This window comes from Diorhabda carinulata, chromosome 2 (genome assembly GCF_026250575.1).
Source record: "Diorhabda carinulata isolate Delta chromosome 2, icDioCari1.1, whole genome shotgun sequence".
Taxonomy (NCBI): Eukaryota; Metazoa; Arthropoda; class Insecta; order Coleoptera; family Chrysomelidae; genus Diorhabda; species Diorhabda carinulata.
The window spans coordinates 4,090,478-4,116,941 of NC_079461.1; the positions used below are offsets into that span (position 1 = coordinate 4,090,478).

The window sequence follows — 26,464 nt, forward strand, 5'->3', positions numbered from 1 at the left end:
GTGTACGTGTGTTCATTGAATTTGAAAATTTATTCGAATGAATCATTAAGTTTTCATTCTTCTTCTTTCGACGCCGCCGTCTCCCTGCGCGATAAAGCGCAGCTCTGAATTTTGTCTACGGCCCACCGACCGTTTTCCTTCGATCTTCCCTTCTATTATCAGGCGGAGAACCTCATTTTATGTCCTAGATACTCCAACTCCCGTCCCCTTGATTGTCGTGAGAATTTACCCATTTGCTGTAAAACCTCTATGTTTGTCTTATGTTCCGTCCAAGTCAATTTTCTTCTTTGTGGCCGCATCCGTACAGAACAACAGGCAATATGTAATAGCGAAGCATTCTGGTCCGGAGTTCCAGGCTGAGGTTGCGGTTTCCCAGAAGTTTCTTCATGTTGTTCAGAGCTTTCCGCGCTTGCTCAATTCTTGATCTGATTTCGAGTTTTGGGTCGCATTGCTGGTTGACGAGCGTGTCCAGGTATCTTAGAGATGACACTTGTTCAATGATCTCTCCATGGCGCCTTAGGGTGGCTCTCTATATATGTTACAATAACGTCCACGAGAGATTGAAGTTCTGGTAGGTAACCAAGATTTTTTATAACGTTTCCATTGATCTTTATGCCTGGAGTTGTATTCTCGAGGGCTTCGCTGCCTCTTCTTATTGCCATCTCTTCTGATGTGGACCCTTCGATTTTGACTGTTGCTATTTGGTGCCAGTAAAATCCGGTTATGATCATCAAGTCAAAAGCTTTTTTATAGTCAATAAAGCATGCAAATACATCAGATTTCATGTCTCTACAACTCTGAGCCAGCATATTAAAGGAGTGTTGACAAGACAAGATAATATTGACAAGTAATGTGTCAGGTTGGAATTTCTGGCACCGTCGGTGTTCATACTCAACACACTGTTTACACCACCACTACACCAACACTCACAATTACACTGTCTGACTGGCAGAGACTTCATTAAACAGAAATGAGTTGAGAAAATTTACTGGTGCGCTCTGCCCGAGGAATTACTGTCTGAAGAACACCGGAGATATTCCCGACGACTCTTGTCGTTTCTAGAACCAAATAAAACATTCGAGCTCCTTCTCTGTGAGTGCTAAACTGTCCATAGACAAAGACCCATAAAAGTGAACCGTCAAACAGGTCTAGATACTTTTCAAAGTCTACTTTTTACACAATCTACTCTCCTTAGTATTTTGAGTGGGATTAATGATTATCAATTATGTATTATGCTGATGAGATCTAAGAAGATCGAAACCGGTCTGTAACAGTTACGATTTGACGTATAGTGGAATCTCAACTCTATACTTGGTTTGGATATTAAGTAACGAGACTAGCGCTGATACAGAAAAAGTAAGCATGCGCTAAATGTTATCGACTGTAGGCTGTTCAACCTGAAGCTTACTCTTTCGAATGCGATGTCTACCGTGTCTGTAGACAAACCAGTGTAGCTGTGGCCTACGTTTGTATAAGGGGCAGCTTTTGTATTATGCCGTAAAACGATCGATTTAGAAATAGAGCAACAGATTGTTGTGAAATTACAGATGAAACTAGGAAAAACTGCTAATAAATTTTATAATTTATTGAAACAAGTGTATGGCAATGAATGTTTGTCGCGTGGTGAGTGGTTTAAACGTTTTAGAGACAATGAATCACGTTAAGGTCGCTATTCCACGTCAAAAACTCATGACAATATCGAAAAATTCAGTAATCTTGTTCGATGTGACCGTCGTGCGATTGCTGAATCTAAAAGAACTCAAAAAAAATGTGTACAGCAAATTTTATATGAAAATTTTAACATGAGAAAAGTGCGTGCAGATAATCCTCAGATTTTAGCCACAAAAAGCTCGCAAAAATATTTTTATCGACACTTTGAGTCCGATCGAAAATGACTCAAACTTATTAGAAGAGATAATTGACAGAAACAAGCTTGGCATAAATAAATATAAAAAATATCAAAATAAAATATTTTATATCACCAGTTTCGTACCTCGTAGATATTTAAACAAAACTCCTAAAACCTTTTACGAGATTATTTCGTAGAATTTGATGAAAGCCACTTCGGAAATTTCAAAGCTCTATCTATACCTGTTTAATAAACCATATTATCGGAAAATTAATTCCAGTTATAATATAATGCGTTTGGAGCTTTAACCTACACAGTTTCATGTTTTCATCTGCTGGGTCTCGTTCAGTATTCAGTTCATCAATTATGAACGTGCGCTATGGAAGTAAACACCTACATAATTATTCAGGGGAATTGTGGAGCGAAAAATAAACATCACCGAATTAAAAATCTCGGTAATTTTATATGTTTCCTGGTTTTACAAACTTCGATGAATTTGCGTTGGGTCGTTTTAAACGCAATTGGTTATCTTTAATCGTCTGAATTTGCTTGGGGCTCAAGTCTATTTAACGCAATTAGTGATTCACCGCGCGTTGCTCGACACATTTTGATACTAAGATGCAATTCTCTCGAAATCAGGTTTCTATGCTACAGCAGATTCAGGTCTGTCTGACTTTATGGTGAATAATCGTTTTAGTTTCTTAGTTTCGACCCAACTCCTTCAAAAATTCAGTTGTTGTTCGATATTTTTGCTCATTATGACGTTTATTCTATTGTAGATTTTCTACTGAATCTCTGTTAGTAAAAATTAAAGTAAAATTTAGAACAAAACCAACAAAAAAATCATTAATCGTCTGAATTTGCTCGCGGCTCAAGTCTATTTAACGCAATTAGTGATTCACCGCGCGTTGCTCGACACATTTTGATACTAAGATGCAATTCTCTCGAAATCAGGTTTCTATGCTACAGCAGATTCAGTTCTATCTGACTTTATGGTGAATAATCGTTTTAGTTTCTTAGTTTCGACCCAGCTCCTTCAAAAATTCAGTTGTTGTTCGACATTTTTGTTTACTATGACGTTTATTCTATTGTAGATTTTCTACTGAATCTCTGTTAGTAAAAATTAAAGTAAAATTTAGAACAAAAACAACAAAAAAATCATTAATCGTCTGAATTTGCTTGCGGCTCAAGTCTATTTAACGCAATTAGTGATTCACCGCGCGTTGCTCGACACATTTTGATACTAAGATGCAATTCTCTCGAAATCAGGTTTCTATGCTACAGCAGATTCAGGTCTGTCTGACTTTATGGTGAATAATCGTTTTAGTTTCTTAGTTTCGACCCAGCTCCTTCAAAAATTCAGTTGTTGTTCGATATTTTTGCTCATTATGACGTTTATTCTATTGTAGATTTTCTACTGAATCTCTGTTAGTAAAAATTAAAGTAAAATTTAGAACAAAACCAACAAAAAAATCATTAATCGTCTGAATTTGCTCGCGGCTCAAGTCTATTTAACGCAATTAGTGATTCACCGCGCGTTGCTCGACACATTTTGATACTAAGATGCAATTCTCTCGAAATCAGGTTTCTATGCTACAGCAGATTCAGGTCTGTCTGACTTTATGGTGAATAATCGTTTTAGTTTCTTAGTTTCGACCCAGCTCCTTCAAAAATTCAGTTGTTATTCGACATTTTTGTTTACTATGACGTTTATTCTATTGTAGATTTTCTACTGAATCTCTGTTAGTAAAAATTGAAGTAAAATTTAGAACAAAAACAACAAAAAAATCATTAATCGTCTGAATTTGCTCGCGGCTCAAGTCTATTTAACGCAATTAGTGATTCACCGCGCGTTGCTCGACACATTTTAATACTAAGATGCAATTCTCTCGAAATCAGGTTTCTATGCTACAGCAGATTCAGTTCTATCTGACTTTATGGTGAATAATCGTTTTAGTTTCTTAGTTTCGACCCAGCTCCTTCAAAAATTCAGTTGTTATTCGACATTTTTGTTTACTATGACGTTTATTCTATTGTAGATTTCCTACTGAATCTCTGTTAGTAAAAATTAAAGTAAAATTTAGAACAAAAACAACAAAAAAATCATTAATCGTCTGAATTTGCTTGCGGCTCAAGTCTATTTAACGCAATTAGTGATTCACCGCGCGTTGCTCGACACATTTTGATACTAAGATTCAACTCTCTCGAAATCAGGTTTCTATACTAGAGCAGATTCAGTTCTATTACTATTTAACACCAACACTCACAATTACACTGTCTGACGCGCGTTTCGATAACCAAATTATCGTCTTCAAAGACTGAAGGTAAACAGTTAACCTCCCAACTTAGTTAAAATTACTGGTGTAATGATGTTGCAAACAAAAAGAAATAGCTTTACTCGGAAAATCACTATTAAGTGAATTTCTTTCATTAAATATTATCGTTTTCAATATATAATGAGAAAACAATTTTTTAAATCCTATTAGCGATGAATAAAAATTAAAATAAATTTATTTTCCACCGCTGTCAAATACCCTATCCTCTTCTTTCAGCCAACTAATTTGTCATTCCCAACCCTTGGTGTAAAAATTGGCAACGCTGTGGTCGGTGTAGTGTAGAGTTGTTCGTTGTTCTATAACGAATGTTTCACAGCTGCGACACCGATTAGTGTTAAAAGTATTGTTGACAAATTCGATACATCGCTTGTAAAATTTGGCATATAATATTGAGATACACAAAAAAAATTACTCGAATTAAACATTTCTCACATCTCTTACACTAATAAAAAAACAGTTTTAATAAATTATTAATCGACGTAATAGCAACTGCGTTTTGTAACGTTCTCATATAGTATTTTAGCGGCAAATTAATTACAAATGACGTCACCGTTAATGCTTACACAGCATCTATTCAAAAAATTTGTGTTTTGTAAATTTACGCGGTTCCTGATCTAATTTCTCGTTATGGTATTTAGCACAATATATTTTTTCAGTGACCTTGTCTACAAACTACGTTAGTTGTTTTACCGGTTTTTTAAATGTTTTGGCATGATTGTTAAAATTAAGAATCTAATAAAGATGATAACCTCTATTTTTTATTTGTGAAATAATACGAGGTGTATTGCAAGTAAATAACGTAAGTGTAAACAACTTTCATGCACCGAATTACGTGACAATGAAGAACAGTATCCGACATATTGTGAAAAATGTAGCGCCCTCACAACTCAACTTGCACAATCAGCTAATGTACACGTGTAAATATGTCAACAATATAAATTTGTATCCTCGTTTTATTACATGCAGATAACATAACTTGTAATAATAGATTTAAATCGTAATTTTCGTTTAAAATAATATATTTAATAATTTGAAAATGGCGTTAATTTTTTATGTCCCTAACTTTACATAAAAATACCACAATAATTACCACGAGCCAATATGGGTATTATTGAAAATTAGCAATTAGTTTGCCGTAAATTGCGCAGTACGCATTACATTCTATAACATTGAACTTTCTACTTTACTGTGCTTCCGAGCTATCAATTCGTGTTCTATTAAGAAATATTTTATAAAACACTTGAGGAACCTAACGAACAAGTCATTTTATAGGGTTTGTATCAATTAATTTGAGACGTTTAGATGAAAAAAATAGTATACAAAAAATTGAGGTTAGAATCAACAGAACCATAATTATTGAACAAGAAGATTGTTTCTATACGAATTATTCAACCAATCTAATGCTTATATATAATTCTATAAGCATTTTTTTCGGTTATATAAACAGCTGTTAGTCTCTAGTTGCTAGATACTAACCTAATCGCTGACAAAAAAACTGAACACGAAATTGCGTTTTTCTCAATAAAATGGCATCAATTTCAAAATGATTTAAAATATTGAAACGTTTCTTGCTCTCACAATCCAACGATATGATCGATAATCTCCGTTTTTTGTTTACAATAGTCCTAACTAGGGGTAACTGACGCTTATAAAATTCACCACCTATCAGTTACCGTTAACAACAAACAACTTCGTGAAAATGGACACAAAAAGTGATAAAGTACTCAAGCGGTCACCCTATTCCAACATATCCAGAGTCTGCGAGATGTGACCAATGGGTTGGTAACTTTTATCGAAGACGCGATTCCGGAAGAAAAATGTGCACAATTGAGAGTGTTGACTGATACATATCCAAGTCAAACAAGAGCTCAGAGAAACGCGAGAGTGGCTGGACAGTCAGAGGAAAAGGTAAAGCTGCCAAAAAGGCCTTCTTCCAAAGAACCCATTAGTTGAACCTTCTCTTTGCAGTGTACCTTCAGGTATCGAAACGACGAACCTACAGAAAACATGGAAAAGATTCGCCCAGTGTTGCATGAAAGGAAATGTGCCTTTTGAAGGAGGTTTCTGAATGATTTGTGCCTACATTTTTGGTTTTTATTGAAACTGGCGGTGAAGCGGGAGGATTAACGGAGAACTCATACATATAAGAAATTTTAGAGGATCACGTCGTTACCTATGCAAGCTTTATCAGTTAAAACTTCATTCTAATGCGGGATAATGCCCGTCCACATACTGCAGGTTCCTTACTGCAGTATTTACAGGATTTCGAAGCTGCCGCTATGGATTGGCCAGTGCGTAGCCCGGATTTAAATCCTATGGAGTCTTTATGGGATGAACTTGATGAAGTAAGGGCTAGAAACCGAGTGAAGGAACTTATTTGATCCATAAAATAGGGAAAATAATTTTATTTGACTCACCTACAGATCCAGCTGTGTCTTCGATACGGATACCCTCCAGGGGTTTGCGGTACAAGAAGATGATTTTCATCGGGAGGAGGAGGCTCCAGCCTCAATTCGGGTACTTTTAAATTTCGACTCATTATTGCAGTTGAGTTTTTTCGGCTGGGCGCATCGCTGTAATAGCGACGCGCCACAGCATCAAATCACTTCACTTGAAGTTTTAATTAATTTTTTTTTGACATTTTATTCACTTGCGAAACACATTTTATAATATTTATGCCAATAGAAAGTTTGCACGTGTGGTTTTTATTGATATGTCACATTTTTACGAGTAAATATGTGTATTGGCTAAAGATTAGTATTTTATTGCGGTTTTGTTGACAAGAGATTTGACATATTTCATTGGTTTAAAAAAGATAATAATCAACTATCAACAAAAAGTGATTTTTATAGGTTATTAATACGACTTTTAAGAAATATTACACTTAGACTATACTTAAGTTATAGTTTTTAATTCATCAAGAAATTGGAATAATTCAAAATACGAGGGTTGCAACTTAAGTTTTGAGATATGGCAACACTGAAGTGAATACGTCAAATCTGACATTACCATCATAAAGTTTGACATTTTTAATGGCGAACGTACTCAGAACGTGTTGTCATACGACTGCTGTTTGAGTTGTTTACAGATACTATGACTTTTGATGATGAACCACCGTGTTTCGCTGGTTTCTCAAATTCAATCATAGTCGCACTTCATTACAGGATGAATTTCGTGAAGGTCGTCCAAAATCGTGACTTTGAAGCGTACTTGAGTATTACTTCCACTCGCATACACTCAATATTTCACGAACATTCGGCTCGTGTCGATTGTTGCAAAGAAATGCTGAAAAATTCAATCGCGGTGCTTCAGAAAACGTCTATAAGATCGTAACCAGCGACGAATTATGGATCTAGGCATACGAACAACAACCGACTGTTTCAATTCAACAAAAGCTGTTAGAGCTCGAAGCAGATGGTTTTTTCGGAATAACTGTACATGTCGAACGGTTAAATCTCAACATTATGCAAGCATTTGTTTACCAGAACTTTACCAGACTCGACTTTATCCAAGGCGAAACTAATCATGCCAAGAGTTGGTACCTGAGGAGGAAATTCCAAATGCCCTGCAAGAGGGCATAATGGGACGCTATTGAAAGCGACAGAATCGTTTGTTATTTTTTACTTTTATCATATCTTCCACCTCCCACAATTATATACTTAACATCCGTCTCTACACTATTTTTAAATCATATCTTCTACAATGTTCGGTTGAATTGAAATGTGTTGTATTTTTCCAATAGTATAAATTTGTTTATTGCATTTTAATGCGACCGCGATCGTTCCTAATTTAATTTAAACAAATTTATTTATACAAACAATCTATGTTACGTACAACTCTATCAATTTCCATTAAGAAACAATTATTATTCGTAAAATATGGCCACTTAATAGAATTTATTAAAATTCAACAAGTTTTCAAGGTGACAGGGTTCAGATTTAGAGATTATTTGCATTTGGTTGGTAAATACGAGGAAAGTTCAAGAATTTATGTGTTATCGTGATAAAACGAGTTTAAAAAAAGATTTGGAGTTTGATACATCAATCGAGAAACAAAATAATAGTGTGGAAACAGAAAATAATCCGAGGAGGATAAATCTGGCGAATAGGATGCGTGAGGTAGCAATTCAAACTTTAATTCATTGATTTTGGCCATCGCAATAACGGATTCTTTGCTCAAACATCGCAATATACTCGCCGTTGATAGTTTTTTTCTTTTTCAGGATAGTGAATGAGAATCATCTCAAAAAACCGACGCCATGGCCTTCCCTACAAATGGAACGGTTTATGCCTTTTTTGGAGCTGGTTCTCCCTCGTCAGTCCATTGTTTTGATTGTTCTTTTGTTTCGGGTGTAAAGTGATGGACCCACGCTTCATCCATGGTTATGAATCGGCACAAAAATTTGGTTCAAACACTCGAAATCTATTCACGATGCTGTTTTTGTTTCTTAGAGATCGAATGCGGCACCCATCTTGCGTAGAGCTTTCTCATGTCCAAATTTTCGATTTATATGCGATGTATCGCACTTTTTGTAACGCCAACTATGTCTGCTAGCTCGCGCACTCTCAGTCGACGTTCATCGAGTACCCCTTTGTGAATTTTCTTCAACATTTCTGTAGTCGTCACCTCATTTGGTCATTTGCATTAAAAGTAACATAATTTGAGTCTGTTCAATTTCATCTTCCAATCGACTTTACGATTTGTAATCACATTTAATTCATAGAATCATAGGTCATTATGAGTGATGTGACTTGAAACGTCGGCCATATTGTCGTGATGGACAAGCAAAGTTTTTTTTCATTTGTGTATGGAAAATTGATTGTTACGAACGCTTTTCCCATTGGAATGATTACCTTTGACTTCAATTTATGTTTGTTCAAACCATTTTTACACTTAAAAAATAGTGTTTAATTGACAAACAAAACTTTTATCTATGAAATTTTTACAGATCTCTTTGAATGTTGGTACTACTGAAAAACGTAGTATTTGCAGCGTCATCTGTGTTATAAATAATCGAAAATACTACTACAAAACTATATGTGTAAATTGAAGCGTAAAAAAATATTTAAATAATAGATTACGTGAAAAAATAAAAACATTTTGAAATAACCAGATAAGTTAAAGGTATCTATTACTTCGAATAATTAAAAGAAATGTAGAGAGGAAGGTCATGAGAATATAGACTATGATGAAACATGAGTTTATGAATTGTAAACAACGCTCAAGGCATGAATAATTGAAAAAATGAACGTTTGAAATCAACAAAAACCAAATGAAAAATTTGAAGTTTAGTGACGATATTTGAATTGATTGATTTATTTACTAAAAAATGTCCACAAATGACTGCAAAATGAGGAAAGTCAATATTTTATCAATGAATAGCAAAAATGAAAAATATCTAAGCAAAATAAAACGTTATAAATTTGATAATTTGTAATGTTCGACATATGGCAATATGTTACAAATACTTTTATAGCCTCCCTGTATAATATATGCATATTTCAAAAACCAGCACGTAACGTACCAATAAAATTGGAAGCATTAAACGTTATCTCACTTGTCAACAAAACCACTATATAGGGAAAAGTCATGAAACTGTCAAAATATGAATTTTGAAAAACCCGAGCCCCATAAACTAGTTTATTTCACTATTGCATACCTAATACCATCAAATGTACATAATTTAGTTGTAGAATGACAAAAATTGAAGCGAGTTTATCGTCGAACACTCGATAAATAATAGCGCGATAAGAAACTTCACTTAACTAACTAATCCAAACTGTTATTTTTTTTATCACTAACCAAATACACAACCGCGGTTTGGGTAATATTGAATATACACAATATAATAACGAGAAATTTGTGAAATAAAAAAAAATTACACGACGTCAACATGTACACGTGGTTGATTTGACAACAAAAAAAAATAAATACTGATTGGTGTTATAAACAGTCTGGTGTGGCGAACTGAATCCTTACACATTGTCCGTTCTATACCAACTATAGAGGTGGAAATAAACCATTTTTAAAAATACATATTTTGTTAATAATTTCAAGACTTGACAATCAAAGTTTTATTAAAAACTTTAATAGAAATATGATTAATTGATAGTGCATTGAAACAAGTATATTTAATTGACTAAAATTAGTTTAATAATCAATTATTCTTTGAATTTGCGTATGTATTTAAATGTATGTATATAAAGTATAAAAATAAAATTAGTCACGTATTTATTAAATTTAGAATATATGAAGTTCTTTTAGCTATTGTTTGTTATTACTATATCTTTATCACATTCTAAATTGTATTAGAAAGTATAATTTAATGTTTAATTAGAATGCTTATATCAAATTTATTTATTCTTTCAAAGTTTTAAGGTTTTAATACTGCGCTATCAAATCCCATCTCTATTCATTAACATTTATGTCGGATAGTAGCGAATAGTTCCGCATAGGAACGAATCTAAGCGCCTATGAAAAAGACAATAAAACGAAACGTTTAATAACAATAGTTAAATTAACTATTAATTACATCTGGGAAGCGTAATTGGTCGTAAGTGTGACGTATTCATTTTTATAATTTGAAACCGTTCAAACGACTTTACGACTAATAAGCCGTGCGATGCGACGATTAAAATCGTTTAAAAGCAATTTGGACTGAATTATATGACGGAAATCAGTCTTAATACTTAGTAATGGATTCATCGTACAGTGATAATTATAAAGTGTTGAACAGAAATATGTTTTTATTTGAGATCTTTTAGAATACGTTATGTAAATAATGAACATTAGTCGTGAGAAAAATGTTTCTTCTTCTTTTTCTACAATATTATATTATCTTATATGTAAAATATTTATATCTCCAAAAGACTGTAGTAAATATTCTTCGTTCGTAAAATTTAATCAAATAAGCGTGTATGGGCCCCACTCAACGTATACAAATAAATTTATTTAAGTGAAACGATGTTCCAAAGTTGAAAAGTAAGGTTAGTTATCAATCATAATATTTAGTAAAGTGTTGAACAGAAGTATGTTTTTCTTTGAGATTTTAGAATATGTCATGTGAATAATAAACAATAGTCGTGAGAAAAATGTTTTCTCTTCTTTTTCTACATTTTAGTGGTATTAACTTTGTTTTTAATTAGTGCCTAAAACTATCAATTTTGTGAACGTGCATAAAGAAAAGCAGCTGACTGGTACTAAAATCAAACACTGTTTACTTATTCTCAGCGATCAAATTGAATACTAGAAATAACTCATAATTGCATAAACTGTTTGATAATGAGTATATTACTACATAAAAATTGAGATTTTACTCATCAAAAACTTAACCAAACAAACATATTGAAGTAATAATTGTTAGAAAATAGAAGCGTTGGCGGGAAAGGTAGATGTCTGTCAGGATGTATTTTTTAGTGGTTCACAATCTTATTTTTCTGTACACACATCTGTCTAGTGTTTTAAGTCACATTTAGCCTATTCAAGAAAATATATAAATATATGTAGTAAATATTTTTCATTCGTAAAATTTAATCAGATAATAAGCACGTGTGTGGCCCACTTCGAATTCATTATTATCTCCCCTGTCTCAATTCCTAATATGGCATTCGCATTTATATTCAGATATTGATCCAAGAAGACCTTGTACTTTGTTTGTTTATGGATTTCACTTGTTGCTAACTCTACATCTTTGTCGAAATCACCCCTGCGCGAAGGTTGAGAATACACTCACTTTTTTATGGGTTAGCAATCGGAATTAGCATCCGATTCATCTGGATAACTGAATCCGAATGATAAAGAAGATGGAATCTTCGTCTACTTTTTATTCCATTTCAATTTGAATATATTTGCATCGATAGGTGCTGAATGGGAGTAATTGAGGGAATAGGACAGAGACGTAACGATTTATTTAAGAATGTATTCCCATTTTAAAAAAGTCATTTGGCTGCGGTTTATTAAATATATTATTTAAAAATTTTTTTATTTTGTTTTTTACATCTCTGATATGCCGAATACAAAATTTTGATGTAGTGCATTTGCAAAATACAACTGTCGAAATCTAGTAACGATTAGAATTTTTTGTTACAGTTGTTTTAGTAAAACAATTTCTTTCATAATTCGATAATATCATAGGAAAATATTTTTCGAGCTGAAAGTTAGTCATTTATTCGTAATAAAGTGTTCAAAATAAATTTTTAATAGGTATTCACAATTTTTTCCGACTCACATATACATGTGACGAAAACCACGGTTTGGCACATATTCAAAAACAAAATAAACTCGATTCCACAAACAAACAGGAACATAATGCCACTATTACACTGGTTTCTAATAAAACTAAGCAATTGGTTACTCAGTTCCTATTTATATTTTGATTGTATCCCCTTGAATTTGATAAATTATGAAAAATAACCAAATTCTAACAAACTAAAGATGAAATTAGTCAGCTATCAATTGAAGGTTAAGTTAATGCAAATTATCAAAATAAATTAACACAATTACATTCAATACGTTGTTTTTGATGCTGAAAAATTCAATTATGAAGAACCCATAGATGCTTTAAAATATTTCAACGTATACAGATAAATTTATTCAAGTGAAACGATGTTCCAAAGTTGAAAAGTAAGGTTAGTTATCAATCAGAATATTGGTTAAAAATAATGTGAATAATGTTAAAGATAATAAGGTGTTTCATTACTTTTGAAAGCCGGTAGATAAATGTTATAAGCAGAAATTGATGATTGATTTATCATGGGTCCGACAGAGATGTTCAAAACAATTTATATTTACCGTTCAATATATATTTGATATGTTTGAAATATTTGTACGTATTTTTAAGCTGATGAAAATAGTATAAAATTCGTAAGGGATTTTACGTCGGGTAAACGTTTAATTTGAACCCAAAAGTTAACAAAACAGTCAGCTCGATTCCATCCTGACGATATATCCATACTAATTTATCTCTATTCTATTAACTTTTCTCATTATTGGCTTTTGTTTTGTCATTTCACATACGTCTTCGTCATTCTTTCTTAACTCGCATATTATGGATTTTTATTTTCACTTCAGTGTCAATCATTTTTTAACGTAGTAAAATTTCGAAGGACAAAAGGTAAACAGTTTACCTTCAATCTCTGAATACCATAACTGGGTTATCGAAACGCGCGTCCGATAGTGTAATGGTGAGTGTTCCAACCAACGGTTCCAAAAATTCCAAACTAAGAGACGTTTGACAGCTGTCGAATTACGAGAAACGATGAATAACATTCTCAGTCAACGCCTACTTGCTCAGCTGACTACAAATTATGAATTTTTTGTTTTCACATCGTAATGGTGAGTGTTCCAACCAACGGTTCCAAAAATTCCAACTAAGAGGCGTTTGACAGCTGTCAAATTACGAGAAACGATGAATAACATTCTCAGTCAACGCCTACTTGCTCAGCTGACTACAAATTATGAATTTTTTGTTTTCACATCGTAATGGTGAGTGTTCCAACCAATGATTCCAAAAATTCCAACTAAGAGGCGTTTGACAGCTGTCAAATTACGAGAAACGATGAATAACATTCTCAGTCAACGCCTACTTGCTCAGCTGACTACAAATTATGAATTTGTTGTCTTCACATCGTAATGGTGAGTGTTCCAACCAACGGTTCCAAAAATTCCAACTAAGAGGCGTTTGACAGCTGTCAAATTACGAGAAACGATGAATAACATTCTCAGTCAACGCCTACTTGCTCAGCTGACTACAAATTATGAATTTTTTGTTTTCACATCGTAATGGTGAGTGTTCCAACCAATGATTCCAAAAATTCCAACTAAGAGGCGTTTGACAGCTGTCAAATTACGAGAAACGATGAATAACATTCTCAGTCAACGCCTACTTGCTCAGCTGACTACAAATTATGAATTTGTTGTCTTCACATCGTAATGGTGAGTGTTCCAACCAACGGTTCCAAAAATTCCAACTAAGAGGCGTTTGACAGCTGTCAAATTACGAGAAACGATGAATAACATTCTCAGTCAACGCCTACTTGCTCAGCTGACTACAAATTATGAATTTGTTGTCTTCACATCGTAATGGTGAGTGTTCCAACCAACGGTTCCAAAAATTCCAAACTAAGAGACGTTTGACAGCTGTCAAATTACGAGAAACGATTAATAACATTCTCAGTCAACGCCTACTTGCTCAGCTGACTACAAATTATGAATTTTTTGTTTTCACATCGTAATGGTGAGTGTTCCAACCAATGATTCCAAAAATTCCAACTAAGAGGCGTTTGACAGCTGTCAAATTACGAAAAACGATGAATAACATTCTCAGTCAACGCCTACTTGCTCAGCTGACTACAAATTATGAATTTGTTGTCTTCACATCGTAATGGTGAGTGTTCCAACCAACGGTTCCAAAAATTCCAACTAAGAGGCGTTTGACAGCTGTCAAATTACGAGAAACGATTAATAACATTCTCAGTCAACGCCTACTTGCTCAGCTGACTACAAATTATGAATTTGTTGTCTTCACATCGTAATGGTGAGTGTTCCAACCAACGGTTCCAAAAATTCCAAACTAAGAGACGTTTGACAGCTGTCAAATTACGAGAAACGATTAATAACATTCTCAGTCAACGCCTACTTGCTCAGCTGACTACAAATTATGAATTTGTTGTCTTCACATCGTAATGGTGAGTGTTCCAACCAACGGTTCCAAAAATTCCAACTAAGAGGCGTTTGACAGCTGTCAAATTACGAGAAACGATTAATAACATTCTCAGTCAACGCCTACTTGCTCAGCTGACTACAAATTATGAATTTGTTGTCTTCACATCGTAATGGTGAGTGTTCCAACCAACGGTTCCAAAAATTCCAAACTAAGAGACGTTTGACAGCTGTCAAATTACGAGAAACGATTAATAACATTCTTAGTCAACGCCTACTTGCTCAGCTGACTACAAATTATGAATTTTTTGTTTTCACATCGTAATGGTGAGTGTTCCAACCAATGATTCCAAAAATTCCAACTAAGAGGCGTTTGACAGCTGTCAAATTACGAAAAACGATGAATAACATTCTCAGTCAACGCCTACTTGCTCAGCTGACTACAAATTATGAATTTGTTGTCTTCACATCGTAATGGTGAGTGTTCCAACCAACGGTTCCAAAAATTCCAACTAAGAGGCGTTTGACAGCTGTCAAATTACGAGAAACGATTAATAACATTCTCAGTCAACGCCTACTTGCTCAGCTGACTACAAATTATGAATTTGTTGTCTTCACATCGTAATGGTGAGTGTTCCAACCAACGGTTCCAAAAATTCCAAACTAAGAGACGTTTGACAGCTGTCAAATTACGAGAAACGATTAATAACATTCTCAGTCAACGCCTACTTGCTCAGCTGACTACAAATTATGAATTTGTTGTCTTCACATCGTAATGGTGAGTGTTCCAACCAACGGTTCCAAAAATTCCAAACTAAGAGACGTTTGACAGCTGTCAAATTACGAGAAACGATTAATAACATTCTCAGTCAACGCCTACTTGCTCAGCTGACTACAAATTATGAATTTGTTGTCTTCACATCGTAATGGTGAGTGTTCCAACCAACGGTTCCAAAAATTCCAAACTAAGAGACGTTTGACAGCTGTCAAATTACGAGAAACGATTAATAACATTCTCAGTCAACGCCTACTTGCTCAGCTGACTACAAATTATGAATTTTTTGACTTCACATCCTTAGTTATGACAGTAGATGATGTTTACAGTCACTGGCAAATCTTGAAGCTTGTCCAAGTGTTTGAACCTTACACGTGTCACTTCGAAGCCCTCACCAATGATGTGATTTACATCTTCTGGTCACCGGTGGTCGTGTTTCTTGCTTGTTTAAACGGAACATGCCGAAGGTCCATTTTCATGTGTATCTTAATTTTTTTTTTCGTTTGTTAATTTTTGTTACAACAAGATGGACTTTTCAACCATCGTTAACTACTATTCATCTTCTATTTTGATATATGTGGACCCAAATATTTGGATATCCGTTCCTGTACCATATCACTTCCGCCTTATAAAAATGTTTCACTGATATGAGGTAGATTAGGATCAATGTCTTTCCACTGAAATTATTCTAGAGATTCTGACGTCATTACATTTTTTTGGAGCGCGGTTTCACACATTAATAATAAAATAAAATCGCAATAACAAGCAGTTGGGTATGGGGAGGAATATGAAGTGGGTCTAAGAAAACTGTACTGGTATAACAAGACGTCTGCAAAGGGAATATGTAATGATGTGACGTCAAATAGACCCATTCGAAGCAGGGAAATGTATGCGGATGACCCCGTTCGAGAAGAGGAGTTCGTGATGCTGAGAAAATCGTTATGTATAATGAACTAGAGATAATCAAACTTTCAATTAAACTATAAAAAACAAACATAAAAGTATTTGTTCCAAAATAGGCAGAAAAGTGAACAAAGAACAAAAAATGGTTAAGATACAATAAAAATCGAAAATATCGTTGCAAAGATTAGATCATTTTGTTATACTAAGAAAAGTATGAACCTGGTAATAGAAATTCAAGGGTTGTTTTTGATCTAAGAGTACATTGGTAAGAGGTTACTGGATTTTCAAATAAATAGCGGCTCTTGAACACTTCAAATGAATCTATGACAATATCACGACGCCAGAAAATGTTGGAAAGATAAGGGAAGCGGTAGCTAGAAACCCAGGTTGATCAGCTAAATAATTTTTGTTTAAAGAATACATTTGTTGTTACTTCGTCTCTATACATTCGTTTACTTGATCTAAGAAGACTACCAGATAGGTTATCTCAGATTTTGGCAAAGTTATTTGGTCTTCCAGATCTTCCAACGTATCCGTGCGTTGCTTTTTGTACCCCGCGTTGGGGGATTTCAAGAAAAAACGTGATCTCTGCATCCAAAACGACACAAAAATAACTAAAATGTGGTTTGAAAAGCAAGTGGCACATGAATTGGTTTTAATTTCAAAATTACTTCAGTATTATTTCATTAAAAGTCGTCCATCTTCCGTATTCACCCTGTATAAAGTAACAAAGTGCAATAACAAATACCAAGAAGATAAAAAGCTTAGCTGGTCAAGAACTAGTACTACTACAAAAGTCGTAGATTCTTCACCAAGACAATGCGATGAATCATTGGTTGTTGAAAGGATTCTAGTGAAGTTTGGCCTGACAAACCATTCAATATACTTTCCGGATCTTTTCTATTTCTACCCAAATCTAAATTAATACGAACAAATCCATTGAAAACAAGCGTGGACTGTATAATGGACTTCGAGAACTGGAGGAGGCCGCGAAGCAAAACCAGTTGTTTTCTCCACTAATTTAATGTTTTCTGGAGTAGTCAGGAAATCGGCGCTAATGACGTAGCTTAATTGCCGAGTCTCTACAGCGATTTTGGGCTAGCCCAATCGCCTCGGTGTTGCCAGCTTAATTACTTTTGTCACACACCGTATATTGTCGCTTCAATTAATCAAATTTCCTAATTAACTTCGTGAATTATAGCCCTATATTTAATTAAATATGGTTTTTATTGACAAAGCCGTTAATTGGTATTTTACACGACCACCACCCCAAGATAATACCTTTAAATAATACGGTTAGTATTCTACAAACGAGAACAAAACTTGAATAAATAAAAAAAAATTAGATGTATAATTTTGATTCGCGTACATTTTATTTTTAGATTTGATTATTTATGGCTACCGACGTTCACGTAGAAGGTCGCAAATAAAATGAAAAGTTTACCTGTCTAGGGAAATTTTGTCGTTTTGCGACACTTTATTTTATGCGTGACTTTATTGATTAGCAAATTGAGTCTAGTTCAATAAAAAATGGGCTCATTTTTCTTTTTATTCCAAGTGATCTGTGTTATTAAAATACTTTTTTATTAAAGAAAAAATATCAAACTAAAACGATGAAAGGACTAACTTAAATTCGTATCTGGTGCACGATTTCTAGTCCGAACCAATCCATAAAGGCAATTTCGACATCCTGTACATACGGAACCTGCAGTATGAATAAACGGAGCCCTTTTGATCGCCAAACCTATTAAATTGTTCTCTGAGAAGCCGTAGATAGGCTGCTCGGAGGTTATTTTGGGGCTAGTAGTTGGCCTTTTTGGGTCGATGCTAGATGTCTTTAATCTTCTGACTCCCCAGCCACTCACAACCTCTTCTCGTGTGTCTCTGAGCTATTGTTGGACTTGAATACCATTGAGGAGCCGATGAAAGTTAACAGTTTCTTTGTAACAACTGTAGATTGAGTCATGTTCAGCGCACTGGTCACTTCTATCTGAGTCTGGCCTTGTCGCAATTGCGTGATTGCTTGAACAGGTAGATGTGTATAGTTTGACGTTTGATGGCTGGTAGGTGCGGAGGACCATTCGGATCAGATCTTTTTTTGCCGAAAAAGGTTGTAAATAATTTACCCGAGACAGCGAAAAAACACACATTACGATGTCCAGTCAACCAAGAAGACAAGGACTAACTCTTAACAGAAGTCCTACAGAATCTGTCATAGAACTCATGGCAGAAGAAGGAGTCTACGCGCGAAACTGCGACTCTAATGGGGATGAGGACATGTCGAAGTGACTGGGGATGTTGAAATGTATTTTTTCGCATCAATTCGTTGATTTATTTGGGAGTGGATGCTTAGAGGGACGGGCTTTCTCACGCGTGCGCTCATATCATATTTTTGGACTGTGGACTTGCCATTTACTTGCGATTGGAGTGTCAAAACAAAACAAACAAATCCTGAAAACACCTAAATCTCACAGTAACAACTTTTTCTTGTTGTTTTCTTCTTCAAATTAGAGATTATTGTAATACGAAAAAGTTTCGGTATTATTTATCATTTGTTCAGAAAAGTTTTATAATTAAATAACTTTTTTCACACAGAAAGTTTTTAGAAACGGATTTTTCACATGCCTATTCTCTCTTTATATTCCAAACAAATTTCCATTATAAAATTATTTATGATAATATGTGAAGTATTCGAAAAGAACTTGTATTATAAATATCGTGTCGGGAAGCTTTATACAATACTCACCAAACAGTATACTTACGTAAGAACACAAAAGTGTTCGTCAGTATAATTATAACATATGACTATAAAGATAAAACGCCATCTGGTTTCTGTAACAGTGATTTATTGGAAAAATGTATTTTATAATTAGCACCATCTCAATTATTACTTGAAATGATTAATATCTAGTAATTTAAAACACAAGCTGGATTATTTAGAATATTAGCTTACTTTTTCTTATAATCATATTGAATATTAATGTTTTGTCTGATTACGAATTTATCGGGTGTGTCAAAAGAACGTATTTATAAATATACATGTAAACAGAACGTATCTGTAATTATAAATAACAAAAGAACGTATCTACACATATAAATATAAAACATAAAGTATCTGTACTTATCAATGTCAAACGAACGTTTCTGTAATTGTAAGAGAACTTATCTGTTTTTACGTCAAAAAAACGTGTAGTTATACATAAAGATAGATGTGAAAATAACGTATCTGAAGTTAATACAGGACTATCTGTAAATATAGATATAAAACAGAACGTATCTGTAAATACAGATATTAAATAGAACGTACAAAAAAATGTCAAAAAAACGTATCTTTAAATATGCATTTTATTAGAACGAATCTGTAGTTATCAATATCACAACAACGAATCTTTAAATAAATATTTTAAGAGATTGCATCTGTAGTTATAAATGTTATGCCAAAAGAACGTATTTGCAAAAGTAGATGTAAAAAGAACGTATTTGAAGTTATGAGTGTTAAAAGAACGTACTTGTAAACATAGATCTCAGGAGAAAGTATCTATAGTTATAAATGTAATATCAAAAGAGCGTATTGGCAGATGCAGATATAAAAAGAACGTATCTGTTATTATCAATGTCAAAAGAACGTATCTATAAATATTAGAGTGTATTTGTAGTTGTAAATGTAATGTCAAAAGAATTTATTTGCATATATAGATGTAAAAAGAACGTATTTGAAGTTATGAGTGTCAAAACAATGGTTCTAAAGATATAGATGTCAAACAGAACGTATGTGTAATTATGAATGTCAAAAGAACGTATCTATACATATACATTTTAAGAGACAATATTTGTAGTTGTAAATGTAATGTCAAAAGAATCTATTTGCATATATAGATGTAAACAGAACGTATTTGAAGTTATGAGTGTCAAAAGAACGGATCTGGAGATAAAGATATAAAACAAAACCTATCTACAGATATAAATATAAATAAAGAACGTATGTTTAGTTATAAATGTCAAATAAACGTATCTGTAAATATACATTTTTTTAAAACGTATCTGTAGTTATGCATGTTGTATGTATCTTCAGATGTAAAAAAAACGTATCTATAATTATGAATATCAAAAGAACGTATTTGTAGATGTAGATGTAAAAAGAATGTATCTGTAATTATGACTGTCAAATCTGATAATATGTAACATGCATTGTCGACAGCTCAAAGTTTGTTGTGGTAGTCGGTGGATGAAAACAACGGGTTTCTCAAAATATGGATGTTATAACCTTTGCAATTGATGTTTGTATTTTTGGTGCTTTGAGATGCTACTGTTCATTTAGTTAACGAACTCATTGATTCAAGATTGCATGTACGTATTTCATCGATATTCACAGGTTTTTAGAATCATTAGAGTATTTTTATTGCAAAAAACTATTTTAGAACTTGGTGATTGGTGTTAAAATGTTATTTTGAATTTGAGTAAGTCGAGATTTTATTATTTCTCGCTACTTCCAACTTCCAAATTTATATCACCAGATATTCTCGACACAATTCTTAAACGAGTTTCTTGTACCAATGTCGAGTGTACAAAATTGAATTTTTATTTTCTCCCACGAAATTGCTAGAATTCTAATCATCAAGGTTTATATGTTGCAAATTCAATCGACCCAAATTTAAATTGTAAAATATCTTTTTGAGAGTTTACATTGTTTATGTTGATAATTTAAAGTTCTACTTTATTCACAGCATATAATTTTTTTGTTGCACGAAACTGTATTTTTGTTTGTTGACGTTAATTTTAATTTAAATATAGTTCTTCGTAATTCCCAACCGAGTTTCTAATTAGATATCATTGTTTGTGAAGTTTTTGAATTACAAAAGTAAATCTGGGTAGATTTTGGGAATTTTAACTTGAGCAATTTTATATTGAAATGAGTTTGAATGTATTATAATACCAAAAGTTAATAATTAAATCATTGTATTTAATAAAATCTTACAATTACTGATATAAGGGTATAAATACGGGGGTTGCTACTTAAGTTTCAAGATAGACATATAAAAACAATACAATATAAATGTCTAATCAAATGGTGGAGTATTATTACTATGGAACTAAACAACCATTTTTCTAACTAAGTCAAAACAGGTCAGAAGTAATTACCTGAAATGTGTTCAGATGGTGAATCAAGAAGTAGATACGCCCAGGTCTACCAAAAATTTGAAAAACGGTGCGATTTGATATATATATATATATATATATATATATATATATATATATATATATATATATATTATATACATATATTATATATATATATATATATATATATATATTATATACATATATTATATATATATATATATATATATATATATATATATATATATATATATATATATATATATATCAACCAAAAAGGTACTACCTACTTATTTTGAAAATTTAAAAACAATAATGTTGAGATCTGAACTCACCGTGCACAAAAATTTCGATATGAAGAATATTCTATACTTGTGGCTTGGCTGAAGAGACGGTTAGCAGGATACTTACTAGGGAGCCTGCAGGAAGACTAAACTGACGTTCCAACGAGAAGTAGACTTTTTTTAAAAATAAAATTCCAGAAAACAAAACACATGTTATTCGCGAACAAGGTTACTAGAATAATAGAAGGTTTATGACAATAACAAGATGCCAGCGTCTCTCCTAGTGGACTTAGCAGCGGACATTCTTAAAATAAAGCAACACGGTGAGTACAAACCCAACAGTGTAGTCGAAAGCTATGTTGAGAGGTCATTAGAAAATAAGAAAATTTCAGAAAACATTCTGGGACAAACCCATACATGAAGATCTCACTGATTCAAATGAAATTAATATTAGACAAGAAGTTCAAAAGAATATTAACCCAGAAAATGGATTTCTTTTAAATACCTGTCTTTAATAATGTTAATTTCAATGTTTATGAATTTTGAAATACTATTAACTACTTTTCATAACTGATATATGAAGGTTATGAAAAATATGAAGTTTCCTAATGTCAAGGAGTGACTTAAACTGTCACATTTGATTAAAGAAAATTATTAACCTCACAATTTATTTTTCATGGAAACCAAACGAGGACTGTTCGGTAAATGACCCATCAATTCGATGGTTTGACAGTTCAAAAACGTTTTTGTTTGAACTGATGTGTGTGTCGTGGTGGAGAAAGTTTCGTTCTTTGCGATTGGTTCGAACGCTTGACTTGAAAGAGAATTGACCGTTCTAAGTTGCTCTAATAGAACGATGCCGTTGATATTTGATGTAACCTTAAGTTAAATATATTTTTTTCTATTTTCTGTTATTGATAGTCAATTTTTTTACAATTCTTATTCGTTTATGTTCCGTTTTATGTTCATAAACAGCTGTAGGTTGCTTTAATAACGTCCTTAATATTCCTTACCTGTTGATACGTACTCATTAAACATTCCTAACGTTATTTGTAACACGCCTAGATGTCGCGTGTATCTAACAAATCGCATAAACAGACATACTTTAAATAATGAAAATTTCAACAATTACCCAAGTCTATTTTTAGAATCATATTTGCTGACCTAGAATTTCAATAAGAACGCCTGTTACTTCAACGAAATTAAAAGCACTCGACCCAAGGGATGGAACCACATTGGCGCTACTTGCAATGGGGAATATGTAAATGTAATATTTAACAATATTATAGAATTAATAAAAAATTTGAGTCGAAATGACTAAATCATCATCAAATCATAGAATATACATGGCAACGAGACCCATTCATTTCATTAATAGAAGAAATCAAAAAAGATTTTAAAATGTAAAAGTTATAGATTTAACCCCAATTAAAATATTTGATTGAAGAAAATTGTTTTTGTTTACCTTTATTTCAGTCTCTAACACAACCTAACCTAACCTAACTTTTCAAAAATTACCTATTATATACTTTTTCCACAGAAACTCTTCTGCGCATGCGTCAATCATCATGACTTCGCACACAGATAGATTTTGTTGAGATCTATCGAACAAAGTTATTCATTGTTCGATATCTGTTAGACTTCCTGAGATAATGGCCACTTCCGGTATCTCCGGAAGCAAATGTTTCCGCAGAAAATAGATATGATTAATCGATTTTTCGTAATATCAATAGTCTATGTATAGAGTTTCATGTTGATCGTTTGGGGTAGCTTATCAGTTGTGCCACCTCGTCATAAATTATAGAAAATTTTTCTTGTTAGAATAATATACAATATAAATAAATTGTAATCTTTTAATATACTAAATAATATGAATTTTTTGAATTTTAAGTATATTTTATAATTGTTTAGTCGTTATATATAGTGTAGTCCAACATTTTTCCGTTCTTTCATAATTAATTTATTGATTATTAGTAAATAGGTATTTCTTCTTTAACCCGTATTTAAATAAGTACTTTTTGACAAGGTAAACGTATAATTTATTTGGTCTATGAATATCTTAAGACCAAAGGTCACTAAATTTGTAGTATCATAACGGAGTTTGAGTTTTTTCAACCAATGACGATTTATTAACTGACGACACGTGACACGAACATTCTCGAAAGAATAATTCTAGACGTCAAGTAGGTATTATCAGTTATGGATACTGTTCATCGATGTTTTTCTTACATCGATTATAAGGTTTGTTTTATGGAGGGTAGAGGTGAGGAGAACCATCTCTGTGCTGTAGAAAGTGTCTATCAAATTCTTTACGTTAGGGAGGCGATACTATGGCATGAATGTAAATTTTAAATAAATAAAATAAATTTTTTAACATTACATATTCAAATAAGACGGACGGAAGACTGAACTGAACGATCATATGACGTGACGTATGTCTTTCAAAAAGTTTGTATACGCCGAAAGTAACTGAAATCTATTAAACTTTTTATATTTAACGTATCAGACCAAATAGATGTTATCAAGGTTATGTTTTGTATCGTACACAATTTCTTTTTAAAAGTTTCTGAAACAACCTTATATTTATTGTCCGAGGAGCAGCTGCCTTCATAAGATTTTTGAAACCTTCATTTTCGACTATGGAGAAAGCCCGGTAATCTTTACAAATCTTAGATAACAATCTTTCAATTTTCTTGATTTAATGCCAGATTCTGAATAAGAATATGTAACTTGAAAACTGAGGTTAATAGATTTTTTTTGTTTTATAGATATCAAGTTTAAAGTTTTGAAATCTTGACAAAAAATAAAAATTAATTCTAAGTATGAGTGTTTTAAATACATGTGATGTATATCGTCCATTGTTATTGAATTATAAGTCAAAGGATACAAATAAATAAACCTCATTAATAACAAATATAGTTAAAAAAACTTTATTGTCATTATATATTACAACTTACCGAACATTAGCCAGCGTGTGCCTCCTATTCCTAAGATATCTGTTATGATGTTTCTGTAGATCGGCGATGGTGCCTTGTTCTGCCTGCATCTTGCCGCCGATAGATGGTGTCGTCGGCAGACCTGCCGATCCCTCCGAATATCTTGTCCTTTGTCCTTTTCGGCCGCTTATTATCGAATACGTTGGCGATGTGGATTGAACATTTGTCCTTTTAGTTGTCAATCTCCTAATTGAAAAGAAAAAAACGACAATATTGGTAAATAGTATAGGTTTTTTTCGAAGTAGAAAAGAAGGTGAGAAATGGCTGGTGAATAGAATGAACGAGAGCTTTTTCTTGTATCGTTAGTTATAGTGAAAGAAGTTCATTTTCGGAGAGATATCTTTGTTAATATCAGTTCGTTTTACATTCAAGCCAAGAGAATAAATACTGAATTACAAATTTTCTTACATATTTGATGAAAAAAAAATATATTTTTTTTTATTATTTCCCGTTTGCGAAATTTCGTTGTAGCGTTTGAAATACCTCAGTGTTTGTTTCGTGTGTGATATTAAAATTTCACGTGCAAGCAGGTATGTTGCCAATAACCACTACAATTTCCGGGACAGTGTAAAAGCCACATCCCTCGGCACAATTATTTCATTATTTGTTTAAAATTCCAACCACGTATTCCATTCAAACACGATCTTTAACAGTATTAAACATAATTTATTAATAATTTGATATAGAAAAAACATTGTTTACAGAATAGTTAATTAATCTCTAATCAATAAAGGGAGCTATACTTTTAATCACATTTATGGTTAGACTGAACAAACACGCGTGGTTGACATTTTCTTTTCTAATAATCTGTAATTCGATAACGGAATATTGTATTTCAGATTTATTCTTGTAGAGTATAAAATTAAAATCTATTCCGAGGAGCTAACACGTTTAATAATTAATGTAAACACATTGGACGTGATGTCAGGTGCTGAGTCAGGATTTTAGCGGGAACGTAAATATGATCGAGCACATAGATAAGCTACAATAGACAAAGTTAACGTTAAAAATTGGCGCGGCCTGTTATTGGCGTTTTTTAGAACTATGTTGTAATATTGATAGCTACGAGGGTATATCAAAAGTTAATACAAGGAGTAATACATTTGAAACGAAAAAATTTATGCTATTGTTAACATATAAACGTTTTATTTTTAATCATGTTTACAAAACCAAATTTTCCTTCGTCTAGTTGTGTAGTTTGACTGTCAACCACTGTCATCAACGTTTAAGTTTGATATTGCTAGTTTTCATTCGGAATATATAACAGCTCGGGACAAGTTTTTTCTTACTCAATGCTCTTGTTTAGCTGTACAGTCCTAAATATGTACAGGGTGTGTGACATAATAAAAATTCTCATACGATTATTACGTATGTCCACGTAGTGTGTTTGACGTAATAGCTAATTCTATACTACCATCTGAAAGGAGACAATCCGACAATCAGACAATCAATATACAACAACATTCTTCAATGAAGTCAGTTTCAAAACTCCACTCCGTTGAAGTTGCTTGGGACAAGGTAAAAACAGACATCGACCGGAAGTG

General features: G+C 33.0%; 1 protein-coding gene across 18 annotated transcripts in view; it reads right to left on the reverse strand.

Annotated features, from left to right (window-relative positions):
* The window catches only part of LOC130903946 (cAMP-specific 3',5'-cyclic phosphodiesterase), a 248,370-nt gene that overhangs the window by 171,548 nt on the left and 50,358 nt on the right, over nt 1–26,464 (reverse strand). For 6 of the 18 annotated variants that reach the window (XM_057816398.1, XM_057816384.1, XM_057816392.1 and 3 more), the window contains one exon: nt 24,882–25,106. In XM_057816398.1, coding sequence (XP_057672381.1) covers nt 24,882–24,970 — 89 coding nt within the window. In that variant the 5' untranslated portion in view covers nt 24,971–25,106. Of the gene's footprint in view, nt 1–6,602; nt 7,012–9,709; nt 10,202–24,881; nt 25,107–26,464 lie in introns of those variants that run through there. The other 12 variants (XM_057816388.1, XM_057816375.1, XM_057816391.1 and 9 more) reach the window with 11 other exon arrangements.